The sequence below is a fragment of the Arachis ipaensis genome, unplaced genomic scaffold (genome assembly GCF_000816755.2).
Source record: "Arachis ipaensis cultivar K30076 unplaced genomic scaffold, Araip1.1 Aipa322, whole genome shotgun sequence".
Taxonomy (NCBI): domain Eukaryota; kingdom Viridiplantae; phylum Streptophyta; class Magnoliopsida; order Fabales; family Fabaceae; genus Arachis; species Arachis ipaensis.
Window position 1 is genome coordinate 102985 of NW_015496054.1, and position 13841 is coordinate 116825.

General features: G+C 40.5%; 1 protein-coding gene and 1 long non-coding RNA gene across 2 annotated transcripts; one reads left to right on the forward strand and one right to left on the reverse strand.

The window, feature by feature from the left end:
* Nucleotides 1-4609: 4609 nt before the first annotated feature.
* LOC110268588 lies at nucleotides 4610-8307 on the reverse strand. Its single transcript, XM_021115103.1, has 4 exons — nucleotides 8198-8307; nucleotides 5618-5729; nucleotides 5298-5569; nucleotides 4610-5195 (listed from the first exon to the last, which is right to left on the reverse strand). The coding sequence occupies exons 1-4, from the start codon at nucleotides 8305-8307 to the stop codon at nucleotides 4610-4612; spliced, it is 1080 nt and encodes a 359-aa protein (XP_020970762.1).
* A 2593-nt stretch (nucleotides 8308-10900) lies between these two features.
* On the forward strand, nucleotides 10901-11457 carry LOC107624687. Its single transcript, XR_001616938.2, has 2 exons — nucleotides 10901-11008; nucleotides 11092-11457. It is a non-coding gene; the product is annotated as an uncharacterized LOC107624687 (long non-coding RNA).
* Nucleotides 11458-13841: the final 2384 nt, after the last annotated feature.

Below are 13841 nucleotides of genomic sequence, written 5' to 3' on the forward strand. Positions count from 1 at the left end.
TCAATTAACATCAATATCACATTTATCAACATAATTCACTCCCCAACTTCACAAATCATTCATCCTCATCATACCACTATCAATTATCAATATCTAACTCAAAAATCATCATTTTATCATACATCATCATACAATAGCATCCAACAACTCATCAACCATTCAAATCCAATCCTATCCTATGGGTCACTAGCCTAAGTGTCCATGAATATTATATACTACATAAAGGAAACTAAAACCATACCTTGGGCGATCCCCTATATGTCCAAAACTCAAAATTGAGCACTAGAGAGCTTTTAACCAAAATCCAAGCTTTCACTTCCACTCTAATAAGCACAATTAAGTTCCAAAAGCTCCCAAAGCCACAATAATCAAACTATATACATATAAATCACCTCAATCAACCTAGGGTTCCAATTAAACATAAATTCACAAGGGTTTAATGGCTCTTACCTCTTCCAACAGATTTGGATGTCAAAACCCAATACTAAGCAAGGCTTAGAGTAAACCTAAACATCCAAAACACAAGATTTCACTCAAAACCAAACCCAAAAATTCGAATTTCACAAGGGCATGAAAATTGGGCAGAGAATCTCGAGAAACTTACCACATGGCCTAGATAGAAATGACGGGCTCGGTGAGAGCTTCGCGTAGCCACTGACAGCATGCGAATCGGAGCACCATAGCTCGAGATATCGCGACTTGAAGTGAGAAGTGAATAGTGTTTTCCCCCTTCTCTTTTCTCTCTTCTCATGCAGCTGGTGTTTATGTTGTGTGAGTGGTTTATGGCTGAAAAGGGTTCACTTAAAGGACTTATATATGTTGGGCTTGGGCCCAACTTGGGCCTGGTCCAACCCGTTAGCGTTTTTAGCCCGTTTGGCCCAACTTCGGGCCAAACCTTTAAAATTAACGCCCCGTTTTCCATTTCTAATGGTTTTCTAAGATTTTTGACGATTTTCACTTTTCCTCATGTGGTACCGGGCAGACTTGAACCGGTTCAACTGATTTAACTGCCGGTTCGCAGTTTTTCATGGTTTTTCGCAGAAGGCACATTTTCTGACTCAGAAAAACCCACTGAGTCCAAAAATCACCTTTAAATCCTCAAATTCTCTCTCTAACTTTTCGGAATCTAATTTGGACAATATTAATTACTTAATTAACTGGGTGATTAATTGCGGCTCTTACATTCTCCCCACCAAATAAGAAATTTTTCCCTCAAAATTTGAATTACCTGAAAAAAGTTCGGGATAATCCTTTCGCATTTCGGACTCCAATTCCCACATATGCTCTTCTACTCCTGCTCGCTCCCAAGCAACTTTAACCAATGAAACGTCCTTTCCTCGCAGCTTCTTCACACTAGTGTCGTCGATCCTCACTGGCGTCACTTGGAAGGTTAAGTTCTCCTTCAACTCCACCGACTTGGGCTCCAATACATGAGCCGCATCCGACGTGTACTTGCGGAGTTGTGACACGTGGAATACGTCATGCAAGTTAGACAGATGAGGTGGCAAAGCTACTTGATACGCCGCCGGCCCGAATTGCCTTAAAACCTCAAACGGTCCTATATACCTCGGATTCAACTTCTTGGCCTTGATTGCTCTTCCAATCCCAGTTGTCGGTGTCACCCGAAGAAATACATATTCTCCCACTTCAAACTCTAACAGTTTCCTTCTCTGGTCCGCGTAGCTCTTCTGTCGACTTTGAGCAGTTAGAATCCTTGCACGAATCTTCTTAATGTTCTCAATAGTCTCTGCTATCACCTCAGGACCCAAAACACTTGCTTCACCAGATTCACACCAACAAAGTGGAGACTGGCACTTTCGTCCATACAAGGCTTCATACGGAGCCATCCCTATGCTCGCATGAAAGCTGTTGTTATACGCAAACTCCACCAATGGCATGTAACGATCCCAACTCCCGGGTTGATCCAATACACATGCTTTTAGTATGTCTTCCAACGTCTGAATAGTTCTTTCCGACTGTCCATCGGTTTGTGGATGATATGCGGTACTGAGACATAGCTTCGTACCAAAAGCTCTTTGGAAATCTCCCCAAAACTTTGATGTGAATGATCACGGTCCGACACTATGCTTGATGGCACACCATGCAACCTTACTATCTCCTTGATGTACAATCTCGCCAACTCCTCCATAAAACAATTTACTCGGATAGGCAGAAAATGAGTGGATTTGGTTAAGCGATCCACGATCACCCAAATTGAGTCAAATCCCGACCTAGTCCTCGGTAAACCGTTCACAAAATCCATTGCAATTCCTTCCCACTTCCACTGGGGAATCTCAAGTGGTTGTAGCATTCCCGACAGTTTCTGATGCTCTATCTTCACCTTCTGGCAAGTTAAACACTTGGATACCACTGTTGTTGCATCACCCTTCATCCCAAGCCACCAGAACATCTTCTTTAGGTCATAATACATCTTCGTGCTCCTGGGATGAATAGAAAACCCACTGTTGTGAGCTTCCGACAACAAATCTCACCTCAAACTTCCTACATCCGGTATGTAAATCCTTCCCTTGTATCTTATAACCCTTCATCATCCTTAGTGAATTCTTCGCGCCTCTTATCACCAACTGGTTGAAACAATTGCAGAAGCTTCTGCCCATCTTGCTGAGCCTTTTGTATTTCTGATTTAAAAGTGCTTGAGATTTGTAGCTGGTTCAAACAAGCTCTTCCGGCAACTTCACCAATATCCAGTTTAAGATCCACAAACTTATCTACTAGCTCCTCTTCCTTGATTCTCATCCAAGCTATTGTTAAAGATTTCCGACTCAAGGCATCTGCTACTACATTCGCCTTTCCAGGATGATAACTCAACTCAAAATCATAATCTTTAAGCAACTCCATCCACCTTCTCTGACGCATATTTAGCTCTTTCTGATCAAAGATGTACTCGAGACTCTTATGATCAGAAAAGACGTTAAACCTCACTCCATACAAGTGGTGTCTCCAAATCTTCAATGCAAACACAATCGCCGCTAATTCCAAGTCATGAGTGGGGTAATTCACCTCATGCGGTCTCAGCTGACGCGATGCGTAAGCCACCACATTCCGATGTTGCATCAACACGCAACCCAAACCTTTCAGTGATGCATCACAAGATACTTTGAATGGTTCATGCGGTTCTGGCAAAATCAAAACTGGCGCTGAAGTTAACTTCTGCTTCAAAGTTTGAAAAGTCTCTTCACACTCCAACCTCCACACAAATGGCACCTTTTTCCTTGTTAATTTCGTCATTGGTAGCACAATCCGGGAAAATCCTTCGATAAATCTTCGGTAATATCCGGCTAAACCCAAAAAGCTCCTGACTTCCGTCACAGTCGTTGGTCTTTCCCATTCCATCACCGCTTCTACCTTAGAAGGATCTATAGCTATTCCTCATTTGCTCACCACGTGGCCTAAAAACTTTACTTCTTCCTTCCAAAACTCGCACTTTGACAACTTAGCGTACAACTTCCGCTCCTTTAAGAATTACAACACAATCCTCAAGTGTTCCTCATGCTCCTTTGCCGTCTTAGAGTATACCAAGATGTCATCTATGAAAACCACCACGAATTTGTCCAAAAAGGAAAATAGCAGGTGCATTCGTTAACCCAAAGGACATTACCGCAAACTCGTAGTGTCCATAGCGTGTTCTAAATGCAGTCTTAGGAATATCATCCTCCTTCACCCTTATCTGATGGTAACCGGATCTCAAATCGATCTTGGAAAACACTCCAGCTCCTTGCAATTGATCCATCAAGTCATCTATCCTTGGCAGCGGGTACTTGTTCTTCACGGTCACTTTGTTTAACTGTCAGTAATCCATGCACAAGCGCATTCCTTCATCCTTCTTCTTTACCAATAAAACTGGCGCTCCCCATGGTGATACACTCGGTCGAATGAACCTCTTGTTCAGAAGCTCTTCTAACTGAGTTTTTAACTCTGCCAACTCTATCGGAGCTATTTTATACAGCGCAATTGATATTGGCCCGGCTCCCGGCACCAATTCAATCACAAATTCAATTTCCCTTTGAGGTGGAAACTCAGGGATATCTTCCGGGAATACCTCAGGAAAATTTCTAACCACCGGTATCTGATCCAAGTTCTGAGCATCACCCAACGCATTAGCAGCCAACAGAATATAGCCCTGACACTCCTTCCCACTACAATGCACCATTATGGAGTTCAGGTAATATCCCGCAGCTACCACCGCTCCATTTTCTCCGTCCAGCATAAACCGAATTGTCCGTTCAAAACAATCCAACAAAACCCGATTCTTCGACAACCAATCAAACCCCAAAATCATTTCTAGCCCCACCATTGGTAAACAGATCAAATCATGCACAAAATCTCTACCCTCAAGCTTGAAACCTACTTGTCTACAACCTAATCTAGTCATAACTGTCTGATGCGGAGTATGTACATGCAGATCAAAAGGTAACTCTGACATTTTCAAACCTAATTCCTCAACTTTAGCAAACGAAATAAATGAATGCGAAGCTCCAGTATCATACAATGCAACTAAGGATTTGTCACCAATTAAACATATACCTCTCATCAATGGATTCGCCTTAGAAGCATCCTTGGCATTCACAGCAAAGACTCGACCTTGATGTTAATTCTGGCCCGCATTCTGGTTCCTCCCACGAATGCAATCCCTCGCAATGTGGCCAGGCAACCCACAACTGAAGCAACCACCTAAACCAATTTTGCATGAGTCATAAGGATGGAAATGCCTACAACGTACACAAGTCAAATCCATAGAATTTTTACTCTGATTTCCTCTCCCCTTAGCATACTGAAACTGAGTCTGAGTGTTCTTCCTGAAACCTCCTTGACCTTGAGGTGCATATCCTCCTCTTTTGAAGCTTTGACCTCTAGGATGGAAATACTTGTCACACCCTCGACTAGAGATCCCTCCATGAGTGTCCTTGGATGCCGACACGGTCTTGGCATATTCTTCCGCCACTCTCGCCTTGTTCACTACGTCGGAGAAGACACGGATCTCCATGGGCGCCACAGCAGTCATAATGCTATCCCTTAAACCTCTCTGGTACTTAATGCACTTCCAGCTCTCGTAAGTCTCCGGGGCACCTTGACATACCCTAGAAAACCTACAGAGTTCCTCAAACTTGTTGGAGTAATCTGCCACAGACATGGAACCTTGCTTCAGTTGCATCAGTTCTATCTCCTTTGCTTTCCTTGCAGACTCAGGGAAATACTTCTTATAGAAGGCCGCTTGGAATACCTCCCATGGAATGTCAGCATTTTGAAGTAGTAGCAAGCGACACTCTGCTTGCTACCAGGGCTGGTACTCTCCCGCTAGCTGATAAGCGGCAAACTCGACATACTGATTGAGGGAAACATGCTGCGCCTGTAAAGCACGCTCCATAGCCTGAAACCAGTGATCCGCTTCAGTAGGATTAGTGGATCCTCGGAAAGTGGGCGGATGAACCTTAAGGAACGTCACCAAGGTCATCGGAAATCCTCCCGTGTTATCATCATTTCCCTCAGCATTATCATTGGCATTTCCTTCTCCGTTTCCATTGCCATTCCCCGCCGGTTGGCCTAACCTCTACACAGCTTGCAGAGTCGCAGCAGCATTAGCTTCCATGGTATTTGCGAGATTCGCCATTGCCGCCATGAATTCGGCATGGTTGTTAGCCGGTTGCTCATTTATACTTTCTCGTGTACGTGTTCGACCTCGTCCGCGAGTAGCCATGTAGGGTTCCTGTCTACACCAAACAATCGATATCAAGGTGATCAGTCTCAATATCAAAAGCCTAGTGCTTCAATTATCCCAAACAGGCACTCATAAACAAGCATGCTATGCAATATCAAACAGATAACCTAATAGCATCAAAGAAAAGACATGCAGAGTATGCAATGAAGCACAATCAGTCTATCCCTCAGGCTCACAAGGACGAACTACTCTGATACCACTAAATGTAACACCCTAATTAGCCTAAGCTTTACCTCGCATCGTAAAGTAAAGGTTAATCAAAGATTACGATAGTTCAAAGCTCATACATATTATATATATAGAAAGAATAGTATAATCTAGAAGCCCGATGAAGGATATAGCTCAAATTTTGGATTTGAAAAGCGCAAAATGCACTAACGAAACTACTAGCTTAAGGCACAAGAAACAGATAAGATACAACAAAATATAAGTATATAATATCATAGGAAACTAGCCTCGACTCGTGGAGTTTAAGCCGACTAGCCATATACAGGTATACAAAACCATACAGTGAAAACAGCTTATACAAGTTTTTCTCTCCTAAAATAAGCCTCTAGGCAAAGACAAAATACAAAAGAGAGATGTATAAACAAGATAAACCAAAAGGACTCCAAAAGAATCCAAGATCCTCCGCTTCTGTCACCATCTAAAGCAACTCACCGAGGTGGGTTGCGACCTACATCTGAAAAATACAACAAAGATATGGTATGAGAACTGGAGGTTCTCAGTATGGTAACAGTGCCTAGTGATGTAGGATATAAAACAAGATTCAAACTTAAGCATTCTAAAACAAATAAACATAATATAACAACATTAACTTAAATAAACCGCGTAATTCATCTTAGGGGATTTCTACACTAACCAAACACCACTATCCCACAGCCTTCACCAACCTATCCTCCATGCGATCCCATCGCCACCGCCTTCCGAACCTCCTCAATCCCAGTAGAAAGCACAATTAATAACAATGCAAGTAATTTACAAGTAAAAGCATACGAAGTAAGTAGATCAACTAAGCAAATAGGCATATTATTCAATTAGGCATACAATTACAAGTTGGCAAAGCAAACAAACAGATAGAAAATGCATATGATGAATGCCTGCCCTACTGGCTGTGATATCACATTGTCGGTTCAACTGCCAACCCGACACATCTCCATGGAGACGTCGCCCTTCGGAATTATCAATGAGAACCCCCGAGATATAGTGCTCGGATCATTGTCCAGGGTTTTGCGCCTGCACGCTCTATTGATCCGAAGGGATGCGAGCGGGATACTCTTACCTCAGACCTCACATCTCAACGTAAGCGGGATTAACCACCGTTCTTACGCCGCCGCCGCTACCTCAACAGGCGGGATTAACCACCGTCCCTGCCGGGCGCATAGCATCTCATAATCTTAGTAAAAACAATATTTCAGTGGTTTTCAAAAAAACATTTTCAGTATACAGAGATCCATTATCTCAATCCGAGTCCTCGACTCATCTCAACCACTGTCCATTCATAACTCAGTTTCCAAATATCAAAAGTTTATCATTCCTCATCTCATACATCAATCATCCTTCACCTAACGTCAAACCATTCTCAGCACGCCAAAAACCTAGGCCTCCATTTTCTAATTTATTATAACATCATGTACTAGAATCCTTAAGTTATATCCCATGTTCTATTACTCAAAACTAGGCCCAAAAGTCCTAAAATGGTGTTATAGAGGCTTACAACCTTGTTAGGAAGGTAGAATAGTTGAAAAATAAGAAAAATTTGAGAAATAGGACGTGTGCGGCCGCACAGGGGCCTGTGCGTGCGCACGCCCAGAAAATTTTTAAAAGTATGCGTACGCACAGGGGTGTGCGTACGCACAGGTGTCAAAAATAAAAAGGTCTGTTCACTCGTACAACCTGTGCCAGCGCCCCCAACAGGTTGGCCTTTCCGACGTGTGCGTCCGCACAAGTTGAAATTATTCTTTAGATATGCGCGCGCACAAGCTGTGCTAGCGCTGCAAACAGAACGCACTTCCCTGCCTGTGCGTGCGCACAGGTGTGTGTGTCCGCCATGGTTTTGAAAACCGAACCGGACCGGCTGGTTCAACTGGAAAAACTGGAAACCGGTCACCTAACCGGTCCGAGTAAGGTCAGAAACCGCCTGACAAAAAACCGGTGAAAAAACTGGTCGAACCGGTGGTTAACCGATGAACCGGGAGAACCGTCCGGTTTTTTGGCGGTTTTTTTTGAAAACCAAACTATTAAATAGCGTCGTTTTGAAGGTGAGAAAAAAAAAACAACGAAAGAAAGGCCAAAAAGGCCCCAATCCCCACCCCACCCCTTTCTGTCTCTCTCTCTCACTCATACCCACCAGAAAACCCTAGTCCCACCCATAATCCTCTCCTCTCTTCGAATTCCAAGAATAGCCACCACCCACCATCCCATTTCAGAGCTTAAACTCATTGCCGACCCCTTCTCTACTTGTCGCCCTCTCTGTCCGAGCTCGCTTTGTCGTCGTGAGTCGCGCCGCTTCGCTGCTCCTCGCCGTGGGTCGCGCCGCTTCGCTGCTCCTCGCCGTCGCCGTGTGTCATTTCTTAGTCTCTGCTTCAACCCTCTCAGGTCTCAGATCTCAGTTCTCAGTTTTCGGGTTTCTTCTCCTCTGATTCAAGCCTTCAACCCTCTCAGGTCTCAAGTCTGAGTCTCTAACACTCCCTGATTCTGTTTCCCATCCCCCATCACGTCCTTGTCATCGCCGAGCTCACCTTCTCTGTGTTCGCCGATGTCGCTTCCTCTGTTGTCACCGTTGCTCGCCTTCATCCTCGTCGTCGGTAAGCCTCGCCTCCTCTGTTCGCAGTTTCGCCTTCCTCCTCTGCTTGCTGGTTTATTGTTCGCTGGAATGGATTTATGTGTTATCTTTTATTTTCTATTCATGATTTTCTGATTTATTTGTTTGATGGATTCATGATTTTCATTTATTTTGATTTTTTGAGTTGTTTCTGATTTATTTGTTATTTGTTGTTTCTGATTTATTTGTTATTTATTCATGAGTTTGTTGCTGATGCTATTGTTTGCTGAGGATCTGAGGTTATTATTTGCATGTTGAAGTTGAAGAAGAGAATGGATCAGTGTTTGAGATGCTTTTGTATTGAAATATAGCTGTGGAGGTTTTGTTGTCAACTGAGATTGGAGCTGTGGTGGTTTTGCAGCCATGAAGTACCTGCTTGGAACAATGTTGGCATGGACTAAACATTGATGCCAATAACTATAGGAAGTTTTTTTTTTTTTTGAGATAATGTACTTCATAAGAATGTCTAAAAAATTTGAAAGAATATTTTTTATGGCTGAAGATTTATTTTGTTAAATGTAATTTATACTGTGTGATTTTTGTTTAAAATTTATCAAATTTAAATATTGAAAATTATATATTAATTTTTTATAATTTTATTTTATATTTAACTAAACCGGTTGAACCCCGGTTGGACCACGGTCAGACCACTGGACCGCTGAACCGGTTACTCTACCGGTTTATTGACCGGTTCGGTTTTCGCAACCTTGGTGTCCGCACAAATCAAAATTTTTCGCAGGGTGTGCGTCCGCACGAGAGTGTGCGCTCGCACATATCAGAAATCATGAAATTATGCAACTTTGCAGAATTTCAGATTTTTAACACCAACTTTGAATGATCATAACTTTCTCTTCAAAATTCTAATTTTCACAAACTTTATATCGATTTAAAGGGTTTTCAAAGATCTTTAATTCTAAATAATTTTCAATCAATTTTGAAAACCGAGGCAAAAGTTATGATCGAACAAAGTTCATCAAAAACTAACTTTTACCCAAAATCATAATTTCCACAATTCCTTTATAAAACACAACCAAGACCAAACCAAACCATTCCAAACTCCAATTCTCATCAAAATCAACACCCTATGGCATATTACACCAAGCTTACCACATATTTCTTCACTTTACCTCGTCCTCAATCTCCATATTGATATATCACATATAATCAAACCTCATTAATATATTCCCAATCAATTAACATCAATATCACATTTATCAACATAATTCACTCTCCAACTTCACAAATCATTCATCCTCATCATACCACTATCAATTATCAATATCAAACTCAAAAATCATCATTTTATCATACATCATCATACAATAGCATCCAACAACTCATCAACCATTCAAATCCAGTCCTATCCTATGGGTCACTAGCCTAAGTGTCCATGAATATTATATACTACATAGAGGAAACCGAAACCATACCTTGGTCGATCCCCTATATGTCCAAAACTCAAAATTGAGCACTAGAGAGCTTTCAACCAAAATCCAAACTTTCACTTCCACTCCAATAAGCACAATTAAGTTCCAAAAGCTCCCAAAGCCACAATAATCAAACTATATACATATAAATCACCTCAATCAACCTAGGGTTCCAATTAAATATAAATTCACAAGGGTTTAATGACTCTTACCTATTCCAACAGATTTGGATGTCAAAACCCAATGCTAAGCAAGGCTTAGAGCAAACCTAAACATCCAAAACACAAGATTTCACTCAAAACCAAACCAAAAAATTCGAATTTCACAAGGGCACGAAAACTGGGCAGATAATCTCGAGAAACTTACACATGGCCTAGATAGAAATGACGGGCTCGGCAAGAGCTTCGCGTAGCCGCTGACGGCACGCGAATTGGAGCACCGTAGCTCGAGATATCGCGACTTGAAGTGAGAAGTGAATAGTGTTTTCCCCCTTCTCTTTTCTCTCTTCTCATGCAGCTGGTGTTTATGTTGTGTGAGTGGTTTATGGCTGAAAAGGGTTCACTTAAAGGACTTATATATGTCGGGCTTGGGCCCAACTTGGTTCCGGTCCAACCCGTTAGCGTTTTTAGCCCGTTTGGCCCAACTTCGGACCAAACCTTTAAAATTAATGCCTGGTTTTCCATTTCTAATGTTTTTCTAAGGTTTTTTACGGTTTTCACTTTTTCTCATGCAATACCGGGCAAAGTTGAACCGGTTCAACCGGTTCAACTGTTGGTTCGCAATTTTTTACGATTTTTCGTAGAAGACACATTTTCTGACTCAGAAAAATCCACTAAGTCCAAAAATCACCTTTAAATCCTCAAATTCTCTCTCTAACTTTTCGGAATCTAATTTAAGCAATATTAATTGTTTAATTAACCGGTTGCGTGTAATCTTGTCGTTATACTAATTCTGTTGGACAGATACATTTTCTTGTATGAGACTATAACAAGATCAAAGTTTGAGGTGCTGTCGTCTGAGGTAATCCATATGTTTCAACATTTCATTTTGGCTATCTATTATCTGATAAAGTCATAGGAATATAACTCCATTTCCTTTTGCAGGAGCCAATACATGAGCGAATATCACGAAATGTTGCATCTGCACTGGCATCTTTGAAGTAGACTGGGAATGTTGGGACTTTTTCAATTCTGTATTCTATAGACCCCTTTCTGAGGATATATTTAAAACTTACAAGCAGCAAAAATTCTACCAAGAAGTGTTTTTTTAAATAAAAAAATTATATAAATAAAGCTTAAAACCAAAAGACAGATGAACATTTAACTCATAGAAATCATGTTTGGTCTTTGCCAATTGCGCCATGTATTTAACTTGTATACTTATCAACCAAACCGATGTCTTTGGCACACATTGTTACTGAATGATGAATGATGAATATTTCATTAACTTATGTCACATTGCTCTGGATCTTTCTTTCTTCTTATACTCTCTCTCTTCACATGAAGTCTCAGGGAATATTGCTCTTCCAATTTCGCCTCCGGTTCTCTTCTACAATTCCTCCGCCTCTCTTTCTCGTTGTCAGATCTATTTAGTTCTCTGTTTTTTTTAATTCATATATTATTTTTTTTATTTAAATGTTGATTTAAAATTGTGTTTATATATTAAATTAGATTGGATCTGAATTTTTTATTTATTCTGTATTTGCGACATGGAGTTGACGAGCTTTCAAGGGTCGCAATGTTCACCAATCACATACCTAAATTGGGAAAAGAATTTGTTTCAAAATAATGGTTAGGATCATGGAGAATAGGAGCAATATTGAAGGAAACAGAGTGTCATTTGTGCACAAATAGGCGTAGAAACTAATTTGTCTTTTATGTATGCGTGATATTTAACGTCTGACACAATAACTTACCGTGATAAATAAGATAGTTCTGTTAAGAGTTGACGGAGCAAAATGGGTTAGAGACCAATGTGACTTACCAAATGAATTGTTGGGGATTAATAAGCTAATTAAATTTATTTGGGGATTTAAATGTCTAATCTAAAATTTGTTGGAGACAAAAATAGCATGGTTCTAAAAAATCAGACTGGACGATTTGATCGGATTAACTGATTTTTTTACCGGTCCGGTAAGGATAAAAACTGTCTGGTAAAAAATGGTATACAAACCGGTCGAACCAATAATTAACAATTGTTAGACCAGTCCGATTTTTGGAGTGTTACTGGTTCAGAACCAAAGTCCCCCAAACGCCGTCATTTTTATTTTTTCATTTAAAAAAAACATTCAGAATGATACCCTTTGGCCCTTTCTCGCTCTGAAAACTAGAAAAGAAGTAAAGAACTCAAAAACCCAACCCTAAACCCTCTTCAATATTCAGCCACCATTCTATTTCAGAGCTCAAATTCATCACCAAACCCTTCTCCTCGGGTGGAGGATTTATTAAAATAAAATTGTTATAAGATATATGAATAAATCTTAGTGCTAGTCATATAACTTAAGAAAAATACTATATGAACAAATGTTTTTGTGTTGTCTCACTCTTTAATCCTTATTTTTAACACCTAGCAAGTTCTTGTTATGTTGACACCTAAATCATCTGAATAACTATCAAGGACAACATCATGTACATCATCAAGACACTTCTGAGCAATCTCGATGCACTTCTCAAACATCACATCAAATTAATTAAGATTAAGAAGAGAACTAGATGAAGTTAGTGTTGTTGGTTGGGTTAGCTGCAGCCTGGTTTTTATATTGGAATTTAATCATGATGAATTGAAAAAAAACATACCTTAGCTGCTCTTGTTCTTGCCCTTGCCCACCTTGACACAGCAGATTCTTGTTTCTCCACATCAAAGAATGAAACTGAACTACTTTTAAGAGCAGCAAAATCCAATGCCTTCCACCTTCATCATTCAAAAACATTCAATTATTTACATGTATAAGATAGAAATTTAATCAAACACCTAGCGCGCACCAACAAAAAAAAGGCATGTTTTCATGAAAAACTAACCATAGTTCCTCCACCACCATAGCACAATCTGCCCAGTATCTTCTGGTATGGTAACTCTTATAAACCTTCTACAGCTTAGTGGCAGCTGCATTGAATTCGCTTTGGAGAAAAAGAAATTAACAAAAACACAAAAAATGCTTGACAATTAGTACTATAGTAGTAGTAGTAGGCAAGGAATCAAATTTCTGGAAGCTTTGGAGGAAGTTATGCATGTCTTTCATAAAGGACTAACTAACTATATATAGTATTTAAAAGAAACGACAATACAGGGGGAAATAAGAGGAAAGTTACAGCGGAGCCCTACCCTACCATGTTATTAATTAGTAGGGGGCTGAGTACTCAGAATCAAATAATTTTAGGAGAGCGGATAATCGTAACTCGAAAAGTGCAACACTCCGATCGATAACGTAGCGAACAAGAATAACCAAAGCGAGATATATATATATACGAAAGGGTGTCAAAAACGGGAATATCAAAACTCAAAATTCAGTTGCGAAGATAACCGGTCCGAGCATAGCAATATATACATATAATAAAATAAGAAAAACCCCAAAGGAAACCCAAAGGGACATAAAAACAGAGAACCTATTCTCCAAAATCTCCTATAAGAGGAGTCATTACAGTTTGTATTATGTAATGGAGATAAAAGTATCTAAGCAAAACATATAAACCAAGACAGAGTCCCAAGAACAAAGGATCTTCGCTAATCCAGAAGTCTCCAGCATGCCTCAACGAGAAGCCTCGCGTCCTGCATTTGAAAACCATAAAATCCGCATGGGTGAGAACCAGAGGTCCCCAGCATGGTAACAGCTTCCACATATATAATACATAATAAT